Source organism: Rutidosis leptorrhynchoides, chromosome 11 (genome assembly GCF_046630445.1).
Source record: "Rutidosis leptorrhynchoides isolate AG116_Rl617_1_P2 chromosome 11, CSIRO_AGI_Rlap_v1, whole genome shotgun sequence".
In the NCBI taxonomy this organism is placed as follows: domain Eukaryota; kingdom Viridiplantae; phylum Streptophyta; class Magnoliopsida; order Asterales; family Asteraceae; genus Rutidosis; species Rutidosis leptorrhynchoides.
The window spans coordinates 390,804,196-390,826,931 of record NC_092343.1 but is presented as its reverse complement, the minus strand read 5'-3'; the positions used below and the strand labels follow the sequence as shown (position 1 = coordinate 390,826,931).

Sequence of the window (22,736 nt, the reverse complement as noted above, 5' to 3'; positions counted from 1 at the left end):
GGTTATCAAGTGCTCAACAACTTAGAATATTTTTATTAAAACGTTTATATATGAAATCTTGTGGTCTATATTTATAACGCTGTCTGCATTAAACCTATATCTCACCAACTTTATGTTGACGTTTTAAGCATGTTTATTCTCAGGTGATAACTAAAAGCTTCCGCTGCAACATGTTGAATTTAAGCAAGATCTTGAGTATGCATATTTGTGTCAAAAATAAAACTGCATATCGGAGGATTTGTAATGTAAAATATGTTGGAAGTCATATTGTTATTATCACATGTAAAGTTTGTAAGTATAAGATTATCGCTAAACGATAATCATTATTAAGTTGTTTAAACCTTGTATTTGTAATAAAAGCATTGGTTTGTATTGTAAAAACGAATGCTGTTTTTGAAAAATATCGCATATAGAGGTCAATACCTCACGATGAAATCATATGTTATTGGATTCGTCCTTATGGTTAAGGTCGGGTTATGACAGATGGCCCACTTGCAAAATGGCAAGCTGCCGTTATTGGTATCATAGGATGATACGGTGCTCTGCTGATGGGCGCGTGTTATTGACATGATTGACATGTTCTCACGACCTCAGCTGCATCTTTGTGAATTGTGGGCCAGTAATACCTAATGCGCATTACCTTTGCGGCTATAGTCCGATAGCTGGAGTGCAAAGCGCAATACCCTTCATTAATTTCTTTGAGTACTTCTTTCACTTGATTTGGACCAATACATAGCAGGCTCGGTCCAAGGAACGACTTTCTGTAAAGAGCTTCATCCACCAAATTGTACATGGGTGCTTTTATGCGTACCTTTCTTGCTTCCTTTTCATCTGTAGGGAGCATTCCTTCTACTAAAAATTGAAGTATAGGTGTCATCCAGTTTGGGCTTTCCTCCTCGATGGGTGCGACAGTAGACTTCTCATCAATAGATTTCTGCGTCAGTTGTTCCACCCATACATTTTTGCCCAAGTGATCGAAGGCTAGAGCAGCCAATTTGCTAAGCGCATCTGCTTTCTTATTCTGACCCCTAGGCACCTGCGTTAGTCCGAACATGTCGAACTCTTCTATCATCTTTTGTACAAGTTCTAGGTAGCTTTGAATAGAGGCATCATGCGCCTCAAACAACCCATTAACTTGATTTGCCACAATTTGCGAGTCAACGTATGCATCCAAACACTTAATACCCAACTGCTGCGCTATGCGCATTCTTGACAGTAGTTCTTCATACTCTGATTCATTGTTCGTAGCCGTGAACGCGAATCGAAGCATATAGGTGTGCTCTTCCCCCTCTGGACTTGTCAAAACTAACCCTACGCCTGAACCCTCCGGGCCACAAGCTCCATCAGTATACAACTCCCAAGGTTGAATTTCCAGTGGTTCGGTTGTGATACTTTCCTTTGATTCTTCTATCTCAACCGTAGTTTCAGCCAAGTAATCTGCCAATATCTGTCCTTTGACCGCTGTTCGCGGAGAGAAGTTTATTTCGTGTTCCCCCAATTCTATGGCCCATTTAGCCAATCGCCCCGAAACCTCAGGTTTGTACAGCACCTGTGATAATACACTCATTGTCAGTATGTCGCATTTAATCCATGCACGCTAAAAGTGACTTATAAGATTGCATTATACATAGGTAGCGCGTTCCGCGACTTGTACCTGTCTTATTGGTTGATCATTCAATACCACTATAGGATGTGCTTGGAAATACCGACACAACCTACGAGCTGTGTGCACAAGCGCGTATACCAGCTTTTCCATTGGAGTGTAATTGGCCTCACTTCTACTAAGCGCCTTACTGACAAAGTATACAGGCATCTGTACCTGCGTTTTTAAAGAATGGGTTGCACATACACATAAACATATAATTCTCTATGCGTATATAAAAAATAAACAAAGCATGATACATACCTGCCCCCTATCTGCGACAAGAACAGAGCTTATGGCTTCTTTCGAAGTCGCAAGATACAGCATCAATGTTTCTCCCGCCATATGCGCGGTTAAAGTAGGCAGTTCTTTCAAAAGCGCCTTCATCTCTTGAAAAGCTTTCTCGGCCTCCTCTGTCCACTTGAAGTCTTACTTTTTCAATGGGTTCTTTAAAGTCTGGAAGAATGGCAAAGACCTCTCTGCTAATTTTGACAGGAAGCGTGTTAGCGCCGCTAATTTTCCTGTCAGATTTTGAACCTTTTTTCTGGATTTCGGTGACTGCATCTGTTCCACTTCTTCAATTTTCTTGTAATTCGCACGGATTCCTGTTGGGGTTACTATGTGCCCCAATTTTTTTCCCTCTTCTTCCCTAATGCTGCACTTTGCGGGGTTAAGTTTCATGTTGATCTTACGCAGAGAGTTAAACGTTTCAAGGACGTCATCCAGCAGTTGCAATTCCATATTGCTTTTGATAACCAAATCATCAACATAAGCTTTGAGGTTCCTACCGATTTGATCTTTGAACGCAGCATCAACCACCCGCTGATAGGTCGCGCCCGCGTTTATCAGTTCAAAGGGCATCTTTGTGTAACAATAGATACCTTGATCTGTATGGAACGCAGTCTTATCTTCATCAGCCTTTGCCATCTGAATCTGATGATACCCCTTGTACGCATCCAAGAAACATTTAAATCTGAACCTAGATAATGATTCGACTTTCCAATCTATCTCCGGAAGAGGATAGTTGTCTTTGGGGCATGCTTTGTTAACATCCTTAAAATCAACACACATGCGCCATGAACCATCGACCTTCTTGACTAAGACAGGATTTGCTAACCAAGTTTGGTAGTGCACCTCCCTAAGTATGTTTGCATTCACTAGCTTTTCTACCTCCATTCGCAGCCACTCACTTCTTTTCGAGGCCGTAGGCCTTTTATTCTATCGCACTGGAGTTAAACTTGGGCTAGCATTCAACTTGTGCTATGCTATTTCGCGAGGTACTCCCGTCATGTCCTCTTCACTCCATGCGAAAACATCCATTTTGGTTATCAGCATATTCCGCATCTTGACTTTAACGTCGTTGGATAAGCTGCCCCCAATCTGAATTCGCTTGTCTGGGTGCTTTAGATTGATGATAATAGAGTAGCTCCGCATCTGTTCATCAATGGTAGGAAGCGATTCTGGTGGTGTGATGGATGCACAAAGTGCCTTTCCAGATTCCGTCCGGATGGTTGCTATTCCTTGCTTGGTAGGGAATTTTATCATACCATGAACTGTTGAAGGCACCGCGCCAAACTTTTGCAAAGTAACTCTTCTCAAAAGTGCATTGTAACAAGAATAAGAGCGTACCATGCAAAATTCAATGGGCATAGCTCGAGAGTGAGAGGGATCGTTATCATCTTCTAATTCCAATTCGAGTCCAATGCACCCCAACGGCCGTGCCGACTCCCCAGAAAACCCAGAGAGCACGGTCGTTGGTGCGTGTAACTATGACTTGATCTCCTCAGGTAGCTTCCTGAAGCAGTGCTCGTACATAACATCAACGCTGCTCCCCGTATCAACATTTAATCTCTTAACATTATATCCGCTGTCAATAACGCGCCCTTTGATAACAATCGGTGCCCGTGACGGATTTACAGTCTGCATGGGCGGGAAATATATTGATTCTATCTCCCACTCTTTCAACTGTTCGGGCTTTCGCCTTTGTCCCGTATGCCAGGCATGCACCATGTTGATCGTTTTATCGACGCTCTTGTCGGTATTCTTTTTTTGACTTGGCGCTCCCTTATCAGGCGCTTGATTTTGTGAAGAAGATCCTTGCTTTTTTGTAGGTTTCAAATGGTTAAGCTCGCCTCTCCCGAGGCACTCTATAACCTTATCGATGAAATATTTACACCGATCGATTTCATGTCCATAATCATTATGGAACTCACAGAACTTTGACTTATCGCGCCTGGCGTATTCTGACATTTTACCAGGCTCAGAAAACGTTAAGCAAATAGGTTCAGTAGCCAAGATTTCTTTCGGTGTTTTATTCAACTCGCGCATAATTGCGAAGTTCTGGTTTAGGAAGTGCCCCTTCCCTTGATCAGCTCCAACGCTTGATTTTCGGAACTTATTGTTATGATTCGACGAGCCAGAACCCTGGCTGAAATTGTCACTTTTGCGCTTTGACCCGCCGGTGGACCCCTGATGTGACGATCGCTCCAAATCCATATGGACGAACACGTCATTCATTGATTTCATTGCGATGTATTTGACCTCTATGTGATACATTTTGTAACATTGTATTCGTTTGAAAAGGTATTTCATAAATGAATATATAAATTCCAGGTTTTTAACATCTGATGATTTCTACGTATAGACAATCACCATTTAATGGTTTACAATAATACATCTGTTGACAATACAGTCAAAATAAGATACATGGTAATGGTTTGGTGAATGCAAGTTTCTTGTATATAGCATGTATGACTCCAAGCACATATCTTGTATCACGTATAAGCAAACAGCGGAAGACTTCTAGAATCCTGAGAATAAACATGCTAACAAGTGTCAACACAAAGGTTGGTGAGTTCATAGTTTTAATGTTTCGTATAATCTGTATATAAAGGTGGATCACAAGATTTCAGTTGTTTCATCCAGAAACGTTTATCAATCGGTTCTACAAAGTGGATCACAAGATTTCAGTTGTTTCATCCAGAAACGTTTATCAAAATTATATAAAAGTGGATCACAAGATTTCAGTTGTTTCATCCAGAAACGTTTATCAAAATTGTCTACGAAATTGAGCACCCTGGTAACTAAACTTTAACGTATATATAATTTGTACCCTTTGTATAATCATCTTAATAATACACGCAAACCAACGTGTACGCTTCTCAAATAGCATACGTCCGTTAAAAGGCTAGCGCTCTAGCTCGGACGGGGATATCAAGCCCTATGGATCCATATAATACTACTCGCGCCCACCAGTTCTTATAACCGGCAGTTACTAGTTACCAAAGCTAAGGGATTTTCCGTTCAAACTCGGTGTAGAATTTAGTATGTACTTGTATCCATTGCGTTTAAAATAAAGTGCATGTATTCTCAGCCCAAAAATATAGATTGCAAAAGCAATTAAAAAGGAAGCATATGAAACTCACACATATAAATATTGTATATCGGTTAATAAAACATTTGCATGTATTCTCAGCCCAAAAATGTAGAGAGTAAAAGGGATCTTATGAAACTCACTGTTTAATATTGATATACAATATTGCAGGAAAGCACGTAGACGCATCGGAGATGATAAACACGAGGTTTGATTCACAAAAAATACCCCCGAACATTACCCATAACCTCCTTGGCAATAACCCATAATTTCCTTAGCTCTAGCTTACTCGAAAACTCATTTTGAAAATTACTTGGACAGCACTCCGTCGTAATATTTTTTTGTACATTATTATTTTTGTATCGCAAAAATAATAACACTAATAATAATAAAAAAATAATAAGATTAATAATAATCTTATTAATAATAATAATAATAATAATAATAATAATAATAATAATAATAATAATAATAATAATAATAAATAATAAATAATAAATAATATTACGGAGTATATATATATTTGTGTATGTGTGTGATTTAAATCGAGCGAAAACACTGAAATTTATAGATGTGGCCTGAAATCTGGAGTCATGCGACTCGCATGGAAATGGCCTTCTGGCCATGCGACTCGCATGAGGACCAGGGACAGCTCACATTGTTTTGGCTCCTAGCTTGTCGACATAATATAAAATAAATATAAATATATAAATAATTAATATAATTATTTATATATTATATTTTATTCTTGTGCATAGTAGACTAGATATTTTTGGTCCGTTGCGTCGGGCGTTTCTTCTTGACTCGGGTCCCGGTTCTGGATTTTCAGACGTCCTTGCGTACTATTTTATATCGTGTACTTTGCGTTCCGCAACTTGTACTCTTGTCATTTTTAGACGTTCTTCATCAATAATTTGAACCTTTTTAATTGTATCTTGTACATTTGAGCATTTTGGACCTTTCCGTTTTCAATTCTTCGTTTTCGCCTTTTGTCTTCGCACTTATTAAATATAAACGAATATTACTTGAATATGGAACAATTACAACTAAAATCCTGTCTTTCTTGGGGGATAATGCTATGAAATATATGTTCCTTTTTAGCCTTATCAATAGCCTTAAATTATCCCTTAATTATATCACTCAAAGTGTATCTTAAACTTTCGAGTGTTTTGGTCATTTACTTCTATAAATCATCGTCTCGCTATTTGTTAAAATACATTTTTATAATAGCGTTTTACTGTAGCAAAGTTACTGTAGCAAAGTCAAATTTTACTGTAGCAATTCACTGTAGCAAATAGTGATTTTCGAAAACACTGTAGCATTTTGAGTAATGTGGCAATTTGAAAACACTGTAACAAATTAGTGTTTAACTGGTTCATCTTAAACGCTTTAGTTAACTTATCTAAATATCAATTGAATCAATAAACGAATGTTACTATCGTTTATTATATATATGTATATATCTTTTTAATATACATAAATCAGTTTTTAAATACACATTGGAAGTTATTTATAAATAAATTTTAATAATAAATATTTCAACTTATCATATACATTCAAATACATATTTAAACCAATAAGTTTAATGTACGGTATCAAACAATTAATACATTGTTACCTTTTCATGTTATAGTATATATGTATCTATTTACATATAATTGTTCTCGAATCGTCGAAAATAACCGAAGGGTATTTAAATATATAAAAGTAGTTCAAAAATTTTGAGATTCAGTTTTACAGACTTTACTTATCGTGTCGAAAATGTTAATCATACAAAGATTAAGTTTAAATTTGGTCAGAAATTTCCGGGTCATCACAGTACCTACCCGTTAAAGAAATTTCGTCCCGAAATTTGAGTGAGGTCGTCATGGCTAACAATAAAAATGTTTTAATGACGAATATGAGTTGATAATAGAGTTTTATCTATGTTTGAATAATATGGATAAAATAATCCAGTTACTCGAAGCGTATGAGAGAAGTTATCGTAATCAAGTGAAATGGAGAATAGAGATGCGTCTTATCTCTTGATGTAGTAACGATTGATTTCCGGATTTTAAGGAATAGAAAATCTTCATAATTTAAATAAGATTTGATTTTTCGGAATTTGCGGAAATTAGGATTTTCTTTGATTAAATGCGTAATCTGACTCTATTACTGCGTCCGATATTTTGCTATAAATTGACCTCTTCCGTTTCATTTATTTTCAACACTCCTATAATTTTCTTTATTATTTCATACATCCCAATAGATTGTGAAAATGCTTAATCCAGTTCTGATTCTTGATATTTTCCTGGCTATCGTATCCTTCATTCTTCTTTTTCATCTGCCACCAGAGGAAGTTATTTTCTTCTACTATTACCTTGGGGTTATAGTGTTTTTCATTCTCCTGTGTCTTTATATTGCTATACGCATTGATATACACGGTTTGTAATTTCGGGGTTGTTTTCGGGCTTTATATTTTCCATTATATTTCGGAGCTTCATGCTTTCGTTTTCTTTTCCCGACTTTAAGTCAAGCGAATAATGGTCCAAAATTCGTAGGTATGGATTTTGAAATGAACATAATTAATATTCTAAGAAAGAAACGGTAATGGCACAATCTGACTTGTCAAATTACCAGAATACCTCGAAAAAGACCTTAATCATCAAGAAAAATATTTTCTTGATATGTTTAGAGGTTAAATAGAATGAAAGAGTTATGTAACATGGTTCATGATGAGGGTATGATCTGTGAACCTTTATCACGTTCCATTAGAAACTCAGCATGACTTACTGTAATATAATCATGTTGATCAAGTGTCATTATATTATACTAATTCATGCTTCAGTTCCCAACACTACTTCAAAACATTCAAATTTTAAACTTGAAGGTTTCAGAATTTAGAAACTAAAATAGTTTCTTTTATGATGTAATACAGATAGCGCGAAGAGATGAATGATTTCAGATAAGAATGCTTATGAAAATATCTTCAGAAATATCGAGGATATTTAAAAGATACGATGATATCTTAGAATTTCTAATATCGAAGAATGATGAAGAAGATTTGTTCGTAACGGATTTTGAGTTAGTAGCAAGGTATTCGTTAATGACTTCAGCAGATACTGAATCATTTGTATTCTTTGAAGGCAGGTTTAGTCTTTGTGATTTATCCACAGCCCTCCTTCATACTTTGCTCAATCCGTTTTCCAGTTTCAAACTTTTTTTTTCTTCTCAGCTTTACCATCATATTATTCTTTATCATCAAACTTTTGACTGTTAAGGTCGTTTACAGTTTTTGCTGCTTCATCAGCATTGTTCTAATTTCAGAGAACTAGTTTCATAGTTTGGGGTGTTTTTCAAAAACTTCACATTCGAAGTATGTAATTCGAGGAGGTAGACGTTATATGTACACATATAACTATTGGCGTAGACGTGCTGCAAGATTTCAAAATACTGATTGCAAATTCCCGATAGTTGGAACGGCAACTATTGTTACAAGATGTGGATGAGTACATGATAGGGTTTCAATGTATATATAGTGATTTCCGGAGAGATTCAAATAGCAGAGTGACGGAGTCGCTGTTACATTTACTGCTAATATGGTGGAACATAAAAGGTTCCCCAGTAACAAAAACGTATATGCCAAAGTTATAAGTCTGAAAGGTCGTCGTTGACTAGTTGAATGGGTGATAATACTGGATACTTTTAAAAAGGAATTGCAAGGTTACTTTCAGTAATAATAATGCCGAAGGATTTATCACAGATACGTGTTAAAGTTTTACTTAGGTTTCGAGAGCTTTCCAAATATATGATTATAAGTACAAATCTTTCTTCTCGTAGATATCGTGTAGTTGGTTTGTCTTCTCGTTTGTTCATTAGTTGAAGTGTTTCCAAGAATTTCGATGGGTTTGAACGCAAAATATAATCATATGATGTTCTAGTACTGTTCTGAATTCAAAGCATGGGTTTCGAAGCATGGTTTTGAAAGATGTAGGAATCTAAGAGTGATGTTTTTCGTTTAATCTTGACTTGGATTCTGATCTATCGAAATCAGAATATGAAATTGAATGAAAATGGTTATTCTGCGATGAACAGATACGTATATCTATAGGTTTGAGCAGTATAGTTAATGATTGCTGAATCAGAATTGAAGAATGTATAGTGTAACATATTAATGTGGAATTTATATATTTCTAGGGTATTACCTACCCGTTAAAATATTCTCATCATTAACAGTTTGTACAAAAGGATTTTCAATTACAATCTTTATGAAAATATATGTATGTATATTTCCTTCAGATGTAATATAGATTTAATGAGTTATTAAACTCATTTGATTTTCGGTTGGAACTAGAAACGAATAATCTCTTCTATATTAAAGATTACATAATCGTCGCAGGATATTTCTCTAATGAAGTTATGAATTAATACTTCATCGTTTATGGTTATTAGTATTCTTCGGTGCCTACGGTGCGTATGAGGTTGATACTCGTGGGACAGATTATGAGGTTAAGGTTTACGGTGCGGATGTTGTTGTTGGTGGTACTGGTACTGTTGTTGGTTGTGCTGCTGGTACTGGTGGTGCTACTGGTGCTGCCTGTGATGCCTGCAAATTGTGCATCATATTCTCCAAAGCCACAACTCGAGCGCGAAGCTCGTTAACTTCTTCTATTATTCCGGGATGATTGGCGGTTGGTACGAGAGGATGAATAAAGTTTAAAATTCTGGTTATCATATAATCGTTGCGAGATATCCTGGAAATGAGGGTGAAGATAGTGTTTCGAACGGGTTCGCCGGTAAGTGCCTCAGGTTCCTCACCAAGAGGTGAATTCGGTTGGTGGAAAGGATCACCTTCCTCTTGTCTCCATTGATTAAGTTGATTACGAACCCATCCCCAATTCATCCAGAATTGGTGATGACTGATTGGTTGATTCATTCCGGTTACACTGCTTTCGGAACTCAGGTGGAAATTCATATCGGAATCCGAAGAACTCGAATTACTTGTTGAATTCATCTTACACGGTTAGATAAAGAATTTTTGATGTGAAATGATTTTCGGATATCGGATGATATTCTAATTACATAGAATACCTTTATATAGTACAAAGGTTCCGCAAATTACGGAGAAACTTTCGGAAACTGTCAAATAAAGGTAACAGTAACAGATACGCTAAGATATTCATTTTGTCTATACACTAGTCATGCAATTCATGCAATAAGGTGTGTCTAGACTACAATTGATAAGCAGGTAGTTTTCCACACAAGGAATGATAAGCAGGTAATTTCTAACAAGAAATTATAAGCAACAACTTTTATCATGCAGACATGGTCGAAGTCCAGACTCACTAATGTATCCTAACAATAACTGGTTAGACACACTAATACAATTTCTGGTTCGCTAAGACCAACGCTCTGATACCAACTGTGATGATCGCTCCAAATCCATATGGACGAACACGTCATTCATTGATTTCATTGCGAGGTATTTGACCTCTATGTGATACATTTTGTAACATTGTATTCGTTTGAAAAGGTATTTCATAAATGAATATATAAATTCCAGGTTTTTAACATCTGATGATTTCTACATATAGACAATCACCATTTAATGGTTTACAATAATACATCTGTTGACAATACAGTCAAAATAAGATACATGGTAATGGTTTGGTGAATGCAAGTTTCTTGTATATAGCATGTATGACTCCAAGCACATATCTTGTATCACATATAAGCAAACAGCGGAAGACTTCTAGAATCCTGAGAATAAACATGCTAACAAGTGTCAACACAAAGGTTGGTGAGTTCATAGTTTTAATGTTTCGTATAATCTGTATATAAAGGTGGATCACAAGATTTCAGTTGTTTCATCCAGAAACGTTTATCAATCGGTTCTACAAAGTGGATCACAAGATTTCAGTTGTTTCATCCAGAAACGTTTATCAAAATTATATAAAAGTGGATCACAAGATTTCAGTTGTTTCATCCAGAAACGTTTATCAAAATATTCTACGAAATTGAGCACCCTGGTAACTAAACTTTAACGTATATATAATTTGTACCCTTTGTATAATCATCTTAATAATACACGCAAACCAACGTGTACGCTTCTCAAATAGCATACGTCCATTAAAAGGCTAGCGATCTAGCTCGGACGGGGATATCAAGCCCTATGGATCCATATAATACTACTCGCGCCCACCAGTTCTTATAACCGGCAGTTACTAGTTACCAAAGCTAAGGGATTTTCCGTTCAAACTCGGTGTAGAATTTAGTATGTACTTGTATCCATTGCGTTTAAAATAAAGTGCATGTATTCTCAGCCCAAAAATATAGATTGCAAAAGCAATTAAAAAGGAAGCATATGAAACTCACACATATAAATATTGTATATCGGTTAATAAAACATTTGCATGTATTCTCAGCCCAAAAATGTAGAGAGTAAAAGGGATCTTATGAAACTCACTGTTTAATATTGATATACAATATTGCAGGAAAGCACGTAGACGCATCGGAGATGATAAACACGAGGTTTGATTCACAAAAAATACCCCCGAACATTACCCATAACCTCCTTGGCAATAACCCATAATTTCCTTAGCTCTAGCTTGCTCGAAAACTCATTTTGAAAATTACTTGGACAGCACTCCGTCGTAATATTTTTTTGTACATTATTATTTTTGTATCGCAAAAATAATAACACTAATAATAAAAAAAAATAATAAGATTAATAATAATCTTATTAATAATAATAATAATAATAATAATAATAATAATAATAATAATAATAATAATAATAATAAATAATAAATAATAAATAATATTACGGAGTATATATATATTTGTGTATGTGTGTGATTTAAATCGAGCAAAAACACTGAAATTTATAGATGTGGCCTGAAATCTGGAGTCATGCGACTCGCATGGAAATGGCCTTCTGGCCATGCGACTCGCATGAGGACCAGGGACAGCTCACATTGTTTTGGCTCCTAGCTTGTCGACATAATATAAAATAAATATAAATATATAAATAATTAATATAATTATTTATATATTATATTTTATTCTTGTGCATAGTAGACTAGATATTTTTGGTCCGTTGCGTCGGGCGTTTCTTCTTGACTCGGGTCCCGGTTCCGGATTTTCAGACGTCCTTGCGTACTATTTTATATCGTGTACTTTGCGTTCCGCAACTTGTACTCTTGTCATTTTTAGACGTTCTTCATCAATAATTTGAACCTTTTTAATTGTATCTTGTACATTTGAGCATTTTGGACCTTTCCGTTTTCAATTCTTCGTTTTCGCCTTTTGTCTTCGCACTTATTAAATATAAACGAATATTACTTGAATATGGAACAATTACAACTAAAATCCTGTCTTTCTTGGGGGATAATGCTATGAAATATATGTTCCTTTTTAGCCTTATCAATAGCCTTAAATTATCCCTTAATTATATCACTCAAAGTGTATCTTAAACTTTCGAGTGTTTTGGTCATTTACTTCTATAAATCATCGTCTCGCTATTTGTTAAAATACATTTTTATAATAGCGTTTTACTGTAGCAAAGCTACTGTAGCAAAGTCAAATTTTACTGTAGCAATTCACTGTAGCAAATAGTGATTTTCAAAAACACTGTAGCATTTTGAGTAATGTGGCAATTTGAAAACACTGTAACAAATTAGTGTTTAACTGGTTCATCTTAAACGCTTTAGTTAACTTATCTAAATATCAATTGAATCAATAAACGAATGTTACTATCGTTTATTATATATATGTATATATCTTTTTAATATACATAAATCAGTTTTTAAATACACATTGGAAGTTATTTATAAATAAATTTTAATAATAAATATTTCAACTTATCATATACATTCAAATACATATTTAAACCAATAAGTTTAATGTACGGTATCAAACAATTAATACATTGTTACCTTTTCATGTTATAGTATATATGTATCTATTTACATATAATTGTTCTCGAATCGTCGAAAATAACCGAAGGGTATTTAAATATATAAAAGTAGTTCAAAAATTTTGAGATTCAGTTTTACAGACTTTGCTTATCGTGTCGAAAATGTTAATCATACAAAGATTAAGTTTAAATTTGGTCAGAAATTTCCGGGTCATCACACCTGATGAGAATCATCATCTCTGCCACTTTTCCCATCATGGTACTTGGTACCGTGCCGATTGGTATATTCCCTCACACGCATATGCTCGTGCGTTTCTCTAATTGCCTCTGCTAAAGTGCCGGGGACCTTCATACGCAGGCGCTGCCACAAGGTAAGATGCCTTTCCCTGCACAGCCCATGAATAAACTCGGGCACTTTTTGGCTTTCTGGCAGACCCGCCATCTTAGATACTTCCGTTGTATAGCGATCAAATAAACTGGCCAAGAGATTCTCTTGCCCCCTGCCTGATATCATGGCATTCTACATGCGTCCTCTTCCGAGAGCGCATGTTATGGAAATTTAGCAAGAAACGTGCGCGAAGATCACTGACGAGGGGGGATGACAAATTATTGAACCACTCCCTCGCAACACCTTGAAGTAAAGTTTGAAATTCAAGACACTTGATTTCATCATTCCATGCTTGCGCACGGACAGTCCCTTCGTATCTTTGTAAAAAGTAATCGGGATCCATTGTACCATCATACCATCCCATAGTTAACGGGATAACCGGTGGGGATGCGAACACATAATTAGCGATATGAGGTGCAAACTTTTCATTAACAGGTGCGACCTCCAAAAAAGGTTTAACTTTATGACCCATCATCTCAGCATAAAATTTGTTTAAGATTTCTTCGCCCCGGTTAGGCACGTTGAATGCCTGGGCATACTCGTCCGACGCAGCTCCAGCCAAGATGCTGAGCAAAGTCTCCTGACTTTTCTTTCTATTCTCACCCGCAGAATCGTGGGCGGGCTTGGATGAGCCGCCTAGGGTGAAGAAAGTAGAGAGCTTCGAAATTGGTGAGGTATCTCGCAGGTAGCGCACTTTATCAAGTGGAGTTTTAACATTCGTCGGCTCACTGAGCTTGATAGTTTCTTTGTACAACCAATCGCATGCACTTACAGGTGTCATGATTCGCCTAGTGTTAACTATTGACTTTGGCGTTGAATATATCGGTATGGACCCCACTTTTGTGATTGGGGTTTCCTTCTCATATCCAGCTTCTTCGCCTTCTTCATTGTCCTCATCACTCGGCATCCAATATTTAGGGTTCTTAGGCGGAACCTCCTCGAATACCGGTGGGACGGTGGCTGACAACTTTTTTGCTTTCTCAGAGGACTTGTCTGCCCCTGCATCAGGTTTCTTATGTGAAGTAGGTGTTTACTCCTGGCTTTTTGGTCCGGTAGGGCCGAATACCTGATGACGGGACTGATCTTTACCAGACTTGTTTCCACCTCCCATAGCCTAGTATCTGTTACAGGAACAAACCATAAAAAGATCAGAAGCTTGAAAGTTAATCGTTCGTAACAAACAAACTTCTCATGCAGTTCTATTTATGGTCCCACGGATGGCGCCATTTGATCGAACATAAATCTATCGCATATGACTGATCATATGTTGAGTGCCATGTGGGAGTGTTTAGGAACATTATAGTGTTAGTCTCCGGTTAATGGTTACCGTGGATAACCCTTTTTGAGATGAAGATCTACGAAAGGGTGATTAACGACTTAGTTTACCATTAATGACTTAGCCACAATAATGGCCACTTGGGTGGTTTCATAGGGTTACAGTTCATAATGAACATACCTGTTACCGTAAGATGTTTTCTGGATGCAATCGTTTAATCGAGTAATACCGAAAACATTGATTGTTATTCGATGATCAATGAGCTAGGTTTTGGGTTATATTTATAGCTAAACCCTAACCCTAGATGTATCCTTAAACGACTCTAGATCCTTCCGTATCAATCCCATAAATATAGGTATTATAGTTAGGAACAAGATTTCGGTTATTTTAGGATAAGATATGCCTTGTTGTTCATCTTACTTATTCGCTAAGCAAGAGTTTACCGAATGCGCGTAATAGACACAATGCGGGACATGTTATACGTTCAACCAGCACATGATACGCACGATATGCTAGGCGCAGAGGTACGCGTATCATTAACATATCTTAGATTTGAAGAGATTGGTAGACAGGTAAAATTGTGTTTAATTTTCGGGTGTTTGAATTGATTTTGTAGAAAAGGGGAAGAGTAACTATGATGCTGGAAACGGGTACGGTATAAATTTGAGTATGTGAATAAGTTCAAGATATGTTTATTTGATCGAAGAGATTTTTACAAGATGTGAAAAAGGCTCACGAGTTTAGTGAGGTGTAAATGAATATGAATAAGAAAAATTATGAAATAATGATTTTATTGTAACAACCTTGAATCGGGTCTAGTGGTAAATTACTATTTTACCCCTCTGTGTTAATAATTAGTGTCTTAAGAATTATGTGTTTGTAATTATTTTTGTATGGGTAAAAGTGTGTTTTGTGACAAGCGTTACTGAACATATTTCACTATGTGATTTGGACTTCATTAGGGCTGCCTAATGAGGTACATTATGTTCCATATAACTAGTAAATATATGTGTGCTACACGAAAGTGGTTTCCTTCATGTGAAGAAACCTTTTTGCCTTAAAAATCTCATGCTTCTCTTCTATTTTCCGTTTGAGGAAACATTATTCGCACACATATACAAAGCAATCCCATAAACCCTAGAACCTTTGATTCTCGTTTTTGTACTTTATAGTGGGGTGTCAGTTGCTAGTGATTTCAGTGAGTCCAACAAAGTATCTACATGTTGATTTTGATGGCTTAAATTTGTGTTAATTGTGTTTTGGGTGAAAAGTGGGTTTTAAGATGGTTTGGGATCACATCTTGATTTCAAGTGTTATTTTTGCCAAATTAATGTTAGTAAATGTTTACCTATGATTTGTGCATGATTCTTAAGTGATTCTTAGTGTCAAAACGAGTCAAAAAGCTAGAATTGGAGTGAAACCCATGTAAATCTCTTGCTGTTGTAGATGAACTGCAACGATACGGATGCATGTTGAAACCGTACAGATGGGTGACATACATACAGATACAAATGTAACCATACGTATAGAGACAATGTTGCATCAGTACGGATGAAGTTATACCCCGTACGGATAGACTTGTATCTGTAAGAATAGGGTTGGATTCGTACGGATGTGTATCAGCTGAGGTGTTGTTCCATTTTGTGTTATGTCTAGCTATAACACCCCACCAAATTTCCATCTGACGACGCGTTAATCCAGGTCCCACAGTTAACAGTTACGCCCTCTATATGAGACGTTTAAAACAATCGCATTTAATTTTATTAAAAGTTGACTTTCAAAAACATAAGTCAATAATCCCAAAATAGAAACACTGTTATGATCGTAACCACAAGCCAACAGTATTTAAATAGTTATAAAAGTTTTAAATGCGAAAGTAAATAATGTTCATTAAATCAAATGCTGACTCCACGGCCACACATGCAGCAAACACAGCGGAAGCCTACCTCTTAAGGACCTGAGAATAAAAACATGCAAAAACAGGTCAACAATAATGTTGGTGAATCTACAGGTTTAAAGTAATGTAGCAGTATCTGAAAAACAGTTATCAGAAAAATAGTTTAGTTTCCTTAACCACGAGATTTTAACGTTTGTATAATCTGAGCACCTGAATACTAGCAATGACCCGAGTATAGAAGCCACTATACCCGCCTTTACCTCCTAAAATGTTATACACTTTTTCGAGCGTATCAAATGTTCAAAATAAATGCACCACAGTTTTTATAGCGAGTGAGGTTGTCAACCTAACGGATCCGTCCATCTAAATCGTGCTTACACCGATGGTATTAAAAGTATTCAAGCTAGAGGCTTTGTGAACAAACTCAGTACACATATATAGTACTCGTGTCAATACAAAAACATTTGATAAAGTAAGTATAACAGCGTGTATTCTCATCCCTAAAAACATGTAAAAAGTGGGACTGTAGACTCACCTTTGAATAAGCTTGGATGACAGATAAAAACTTGTACGGTTTACAGCTGAATAATGCAACCTAAGTATACGTATTTAGGTTGGTCAATATATGTATCTTAAATAAGGGTGGTTTCATAGTATAAGTTGTCTTATTGCTCGACTCGACGCGTTTCAAAGTAAAAGTCAACATATAGTCAAGTAATTCATGCAAGTCAAACAAAGTCAACCGAAGTCAAACTTGGTCAATGTGGTCAACTAAAGGCAACATCAGTAGGTTCATGTCAAATGTTGGTCAACATGTCAAACCTAGTCAAACAATACGTTTCAGGTCATGAATAATCATTTTCACAATTTCACTTTATCGTTGTTCACAAAGTTCATGAACACGTAGCATACTTAGCACAATATCTCATAGTACAAAATTCACGTAAACTAATAATGCTAAAAACGAACATATAATTCATAGCATTATCCTTCAAGAAATACAAGCTTTTAATTGCAATTGTTCTATTTACAAGTGATATTCGTTTAAATATTAAAAGGTGAAGACAAAAGACAGATTCGACGAATTGAAGACGCAAATGACCAAAACGCTAAAAAGTACAAAGTACAATCCAAGAGGTTCAAATTATTGATGAGAAACGTCTAAAAGTTACAAGAGTACGAGCCACGAAACGCAAAGTACAAGATATTAAATCGTACGAAAGGACGTTCGAAAATCTGGAACCGGGACATGAACCAACTATCAACGCGCGACGCAACGGACCTAAAATTACAAGTCAACGATGCACAAGAATATAATATAATATATATATAATTATATAAAAAAATATATATTATATTATATATTAAATAAATACGAGCAGCCCACGTTTAAAATGCAATGTGACCAGGAGATGGCTGCCATGCGATCGCATGGCCTGGTAGCCTTAAACCCATGCGATCGCATGGCTTACTGTAGCTGGCCAGGATCTATAAAAAGGTAGTTTGTTCGACATTTTAATAACACAATATATATCCATCTATCATCATACTCTCAATATATATTTATATTTTAATTTTAATTTTAATTTTAAGTTAATAATAATAAGGTTATAGTGGCGAATGTTTTAAGTTTGTAAGTCAAAATTATGTCCGTGTAACGCTACGCTATTAATAATCATTATAAGTTATGTTCAACCTTTTTAAATTAATATCTCGTAGCTAAGTTATTATTATGCTTATTTAAATCAAAGTAATCATGATGTTGGACTAAATATTAAAGACGGGGTAATTGGGCTTTGTACCATAATTGAGGTTTGGACAAAAGACCGACACGTGTGGAAATTAGACTATGGGCTATTAATGGGCTTTATATTTGTTTAATTGAATGATAGTTCGTTAATTTAATATAAAAATTTACAATTGGACGCACCTATAAATAACCACATACACTCGATCGGACACGATGGGCGGGATATTTATAAGTACTAATAATCGTTCATTTAACTGGACACGGGAATGGATTAATAGTCAATGGACTCCTTAAAACAGGGGTAGATTACATACAAGGACACTTGGTGTAATTGTTAATAAAGTATTAAAATCTTGGATTGCACACAGTCGATAACCTGGTGTAATCATTAACAATGTATTAAAACCTTATTACAGTTTAAGTCCCCAATTAGTTGGAATATTTGACTTCGGGTATAAGGATAATTTGACGAGTACACTCGCACTTTATATTTATGACTGATGGACTGTTATGGACAAAAACCAGATGGACATATTGAATAATCAAGGACAAAGGACAATTAACCCATGGTAATAAATTAAAATCAACACGTCAAACATCATGATTACGGAAGTTTAAATAAGCATAATTCCTTTATTTTATATCTCATCGCACTTTTATTTATTGTCATTTTATTTATTTCACTTTTAATTATCGTAATTTTAATTATCGCACTTTTATTTATCGTCATTTACTTTACGCTTTAAATTAAGTTGTATTTATATTTAATATTTTACATTAGGTTTTAATTGTGACTTAAGACATAAAATCGACAAACCGGTCATTAAACGGTAAAATCCCCTTTAATAATAATAATAATATTACTTATATATATATATATATATATATATATATATATATATATATATATATATATATATATATATATATATATATATATATATATTTATACAAATATAGTTTAAAAAAAATATATAGCGTTAAACTTGGCTAGCTCCCTGCGGAACGAACCGGACTTATTAAAAACTACACTACTCTACGATTAGGTACACTGCCTGTAGTGTTGTAGCAAGGTTTAGGTATATCCACTCTAATAATAAATAAATAACTTGTGTAAAATTGTATCGTATTTAATAGTATTTCGCAGTAAAAATATAACCATTTCATATACACCTCGCATAACATCAAGTATTTTTGGAGCCGCTGCCGGGGACTCACTCAATCACCGAAGCGAAACGCTATAAAAAAAGAATTTTATTAAGTCTTAATTTACTTTTGTAAAAATACGTTTTAAATATTAAAAATACAAAAACATAAAAAGAAAATAATAATATATATCTATTTAAGTGTTTTAAAAAAACAAAAAAAAAATCTTTTATAAAAAGTATAAAAGTATATTTTTTTTCTTAAAAATATAATTTATATAATTATTTTATAAAATTATAAAAACAAAAAAAAATATAATATAATTCGGGCCTGGTACTGTAGAAGCCCAACATTCAGGCCTGGTATCTAACACCATGCGACCGCATGGTAATATAACACTCAACTCATGCGATCGCATGAGTTGATGTGACAGGTCTGGTACCTTAGCTGATCCAATTAGGGTTACGATTTAATAATTATAATTATAATTAATTAATTAAATTAGGGTTTTATATTTTATTATTTAGCTTTAATTTTAGTTTTAATTTGTATTTTAAGTTTTAATATTTTTATTAATTATATAGATTAATACTTTTATAAAATAATAATATAAAAATAATATTTTTATAAAATTGTAATTTTATCATATTTTTTTAGTATTTTTATATTTTTTATATTTTTTATATTTTTATCGTTTATTCGTAAATTGTATATTTATCGTTCGTAATTAGTTTTAAGATTAGTTTTTGCCGTAGTTTATTTTTATTTCTAGATTTTTAGGCTTTGCCATAAAATCCCTTAAGTGCTTTTTCTTTAGACTAAGATTTAGGTGCTTTAGAATTTTGCGACGCCGTTTTAAGATTTTAGTGCTTTTTAAGTTATTGCCGTTTTGGATATAGAATCCTTTTAAGCTTTAATACCTTTAGACGTAAGTTTTAATTTTTAATTTTTAGACTTTTAAGTTTCAACGCTTTACTTTCTTATTATTATTTTTCGACCTTTTATTTTTCGACGTTTTTCGACGCGCTCTTTTTCTTTCTCATTTCTATGCTCTAGTTTTTAGGACATAGATTTTTTTTTTCAAAATTTCGACGAAAAATTATTTTAAGCGGTTAAATTGATAGACATCCAAAATTTTCTGGTTCGTAGTAATAGTTGGATTTGTTAGTGGCGAGTTGTGGGCTTCCGATTTAAAGGGTCATGGCTACCTGCTGCATCTATTGGCTATTCGAAACGTGGGCAAAATCAGAAAAATCTATTAATTTGATAACTTATATAATTTTTATCTTTATAACTAATAGGATATTCAGTGAATGCACCGCGCAAAACGTTCACCACCTTTCATACGTTCACCACCTGTAACTCGATCAAGACATTTAGCCAACATTTTTGCCGTTGATTTTTCTTTAGAATCGTCATCTAGTCAACCAAGTGCTCCAATTCAAATTTCCGATAATCCATTTTTTGAACCCGACCTCACAATTGAGAATCCGGAAGATATTCAGGGACAATTCAGAGATCCTGAACCACTAATCATTCCTCTTGAACCACAAATCACTCATCCAGAGATTGTTGAGGAAGAAACCATTATATCAGAATCCTCTAGTGATTCAGATTCAACAAATTCAATCATGGAAAATCTGGAACCTCTAAGTATGGAAGACCGAATGAGGGCTAAACGCACTGGCCAAGGTCATGCAATTACTCAACCAGACATTAATGCACCAGATTATGAAATCAAAGGACAAATCCTACACATGGTAAATAATCAATGCCAATTTAGTAGTGCGCCGAAGGAAGATTCAAACGGACATCTTCGAACCTTTAATAGGATCTGTACTCTGTTTAAAATCAGAGAAGTTGAGGATGAACAGATCTATCTCATGTTATTTACCTGGACTTTAAAGGGAGAAGCCAAAGATTGGTTAGAATCGTTACCTGAAGGGGCGATTGATACATGGGATGTTTTAGTTGAAAAATTTCTTAAACAATTCTTTCCGGCATCTAAAGCCGTGAGACTTCAAAGAGAAATAGTTATGTTCATGCAAAAGCCAAATGAAACTCTATATGAGGCGTGGACAAGATTCGGAAAGTTGTTGAGAGGATGTCCTCAACATGGTTTAGACACTTATCAAATAGTACAAATATTCTATCAAGGATACGACATTACTACACGCAAAGACATCCACATAGTAGCTGGTGGTTCCATTATGAAGAAAACCGCAACTGAAGCTTACAAAATTATTAATAACACTACTTCCCACTCACATGAGTGGCATCAAGAAAAAGACATCGTTAGATCATCTAAAGCGGCTAGAGCCAATTCTAGCCATGACTTTGATTCCATGTCCGCAAAGATAGATGCTTTCGAGAGACGAATGGAAAAGATGACTAAGGATATTCACTCAATACGAATTAGTTGTGAACAGTGTGGAGGACCACATTTGATAAAAGATTTTCTCAGTATTGAACAAACAATGGAACAAAGAAAGAATGTTTCATACATGAACCAAAGGCCTGGAAATAATTATCAGAATAATTATCAACCGCCAAGACCAATCTACAATCAAAATCAGAATTATAACCGAAATGTTCCATACAACAATCAATAAGGTCCTAGTAATCAGCAAGTATCCAATAATACCTACAATCAGCAAAGATCTATTTTTCCAAATAAACCACCACAAACCGATGATAAAAAGCCAAATTTAGAAGATATGATGTCGAAGCTAGTTGAATCTCAAACGCAGTTTTTCACATCTTGATAGGTCAAATCATGATGAGATTGAGAGAAATGATAAGATAGAGTGAGATTCGGTATATAGGAAGGAGACTCGGTATGAGAGAGAATCGGTAAAATTACATTCCATAGCTTCTAGAACTCAGTTACAATGCAATGGCTATCTAATTAGGACTACTTAGGTTCCTTATATAGCCCTCTTCTAAGGAACCTTCATTTAAGCTTAATTCACATTAACACTATACAACTTCGGGGTCCTAACAATCTCCCCCTTAGTGTTAAATGTGAACTTTACAATATAATCCTATCGAAAACATCTAAAGGAACTTTGTTCCTCTGAAGTGAACTTTAGATTTGAATCCCTTGAGATTCTCATATCTTCGTATATTCACTCTTGTCTTGAGACGACTTTTCAATCTTGTGAGAATGCACTTGACAATCTCATTATCTTCAGTTGAATAGCAGTTATTGATCAGTCTCCATCTCATGTATTTGAAAGCATACATCAATGTTCCGTCTGAGTATCTTTTGAAATCTGAGACTCTGATGAAGATCTTTGTATAATGAGAATTGACGAATGCAAACCCATATGGACAGTCGCTCACTTCAAGTAAGGACATGTAACTT

General features: G+C 35.1%; 1 protein-coding gene across 1 annotated transcript; it reads right to left on the bottom strand.

Annotated features, from left to right (window-relative positions):
- Positions 1 to 559: 559 nt before the first annotated feature.
- On the bottom strand, positions 560 to 2,029 carry LOC139876059 (uncharacterized). Its single transcript, XM_071863359.1, has 3 exons — positions 1,907 to 2,029; positions 1,655 to 1,819; positions 560 to 1,549 (listed from the first exon to the last, which is right to left on the bottom strand). Exons 1-3 carry the CDS (start codon positions 2,027 to 2,029, stop codon positions 560 to 562), a joined length of 1,278 nt encoding a protein of 425 aa, XP_071719460.1.
- Between the last annotated feature and the right edge of the window lie 20,707 nt (positions 2,030 to 22,736).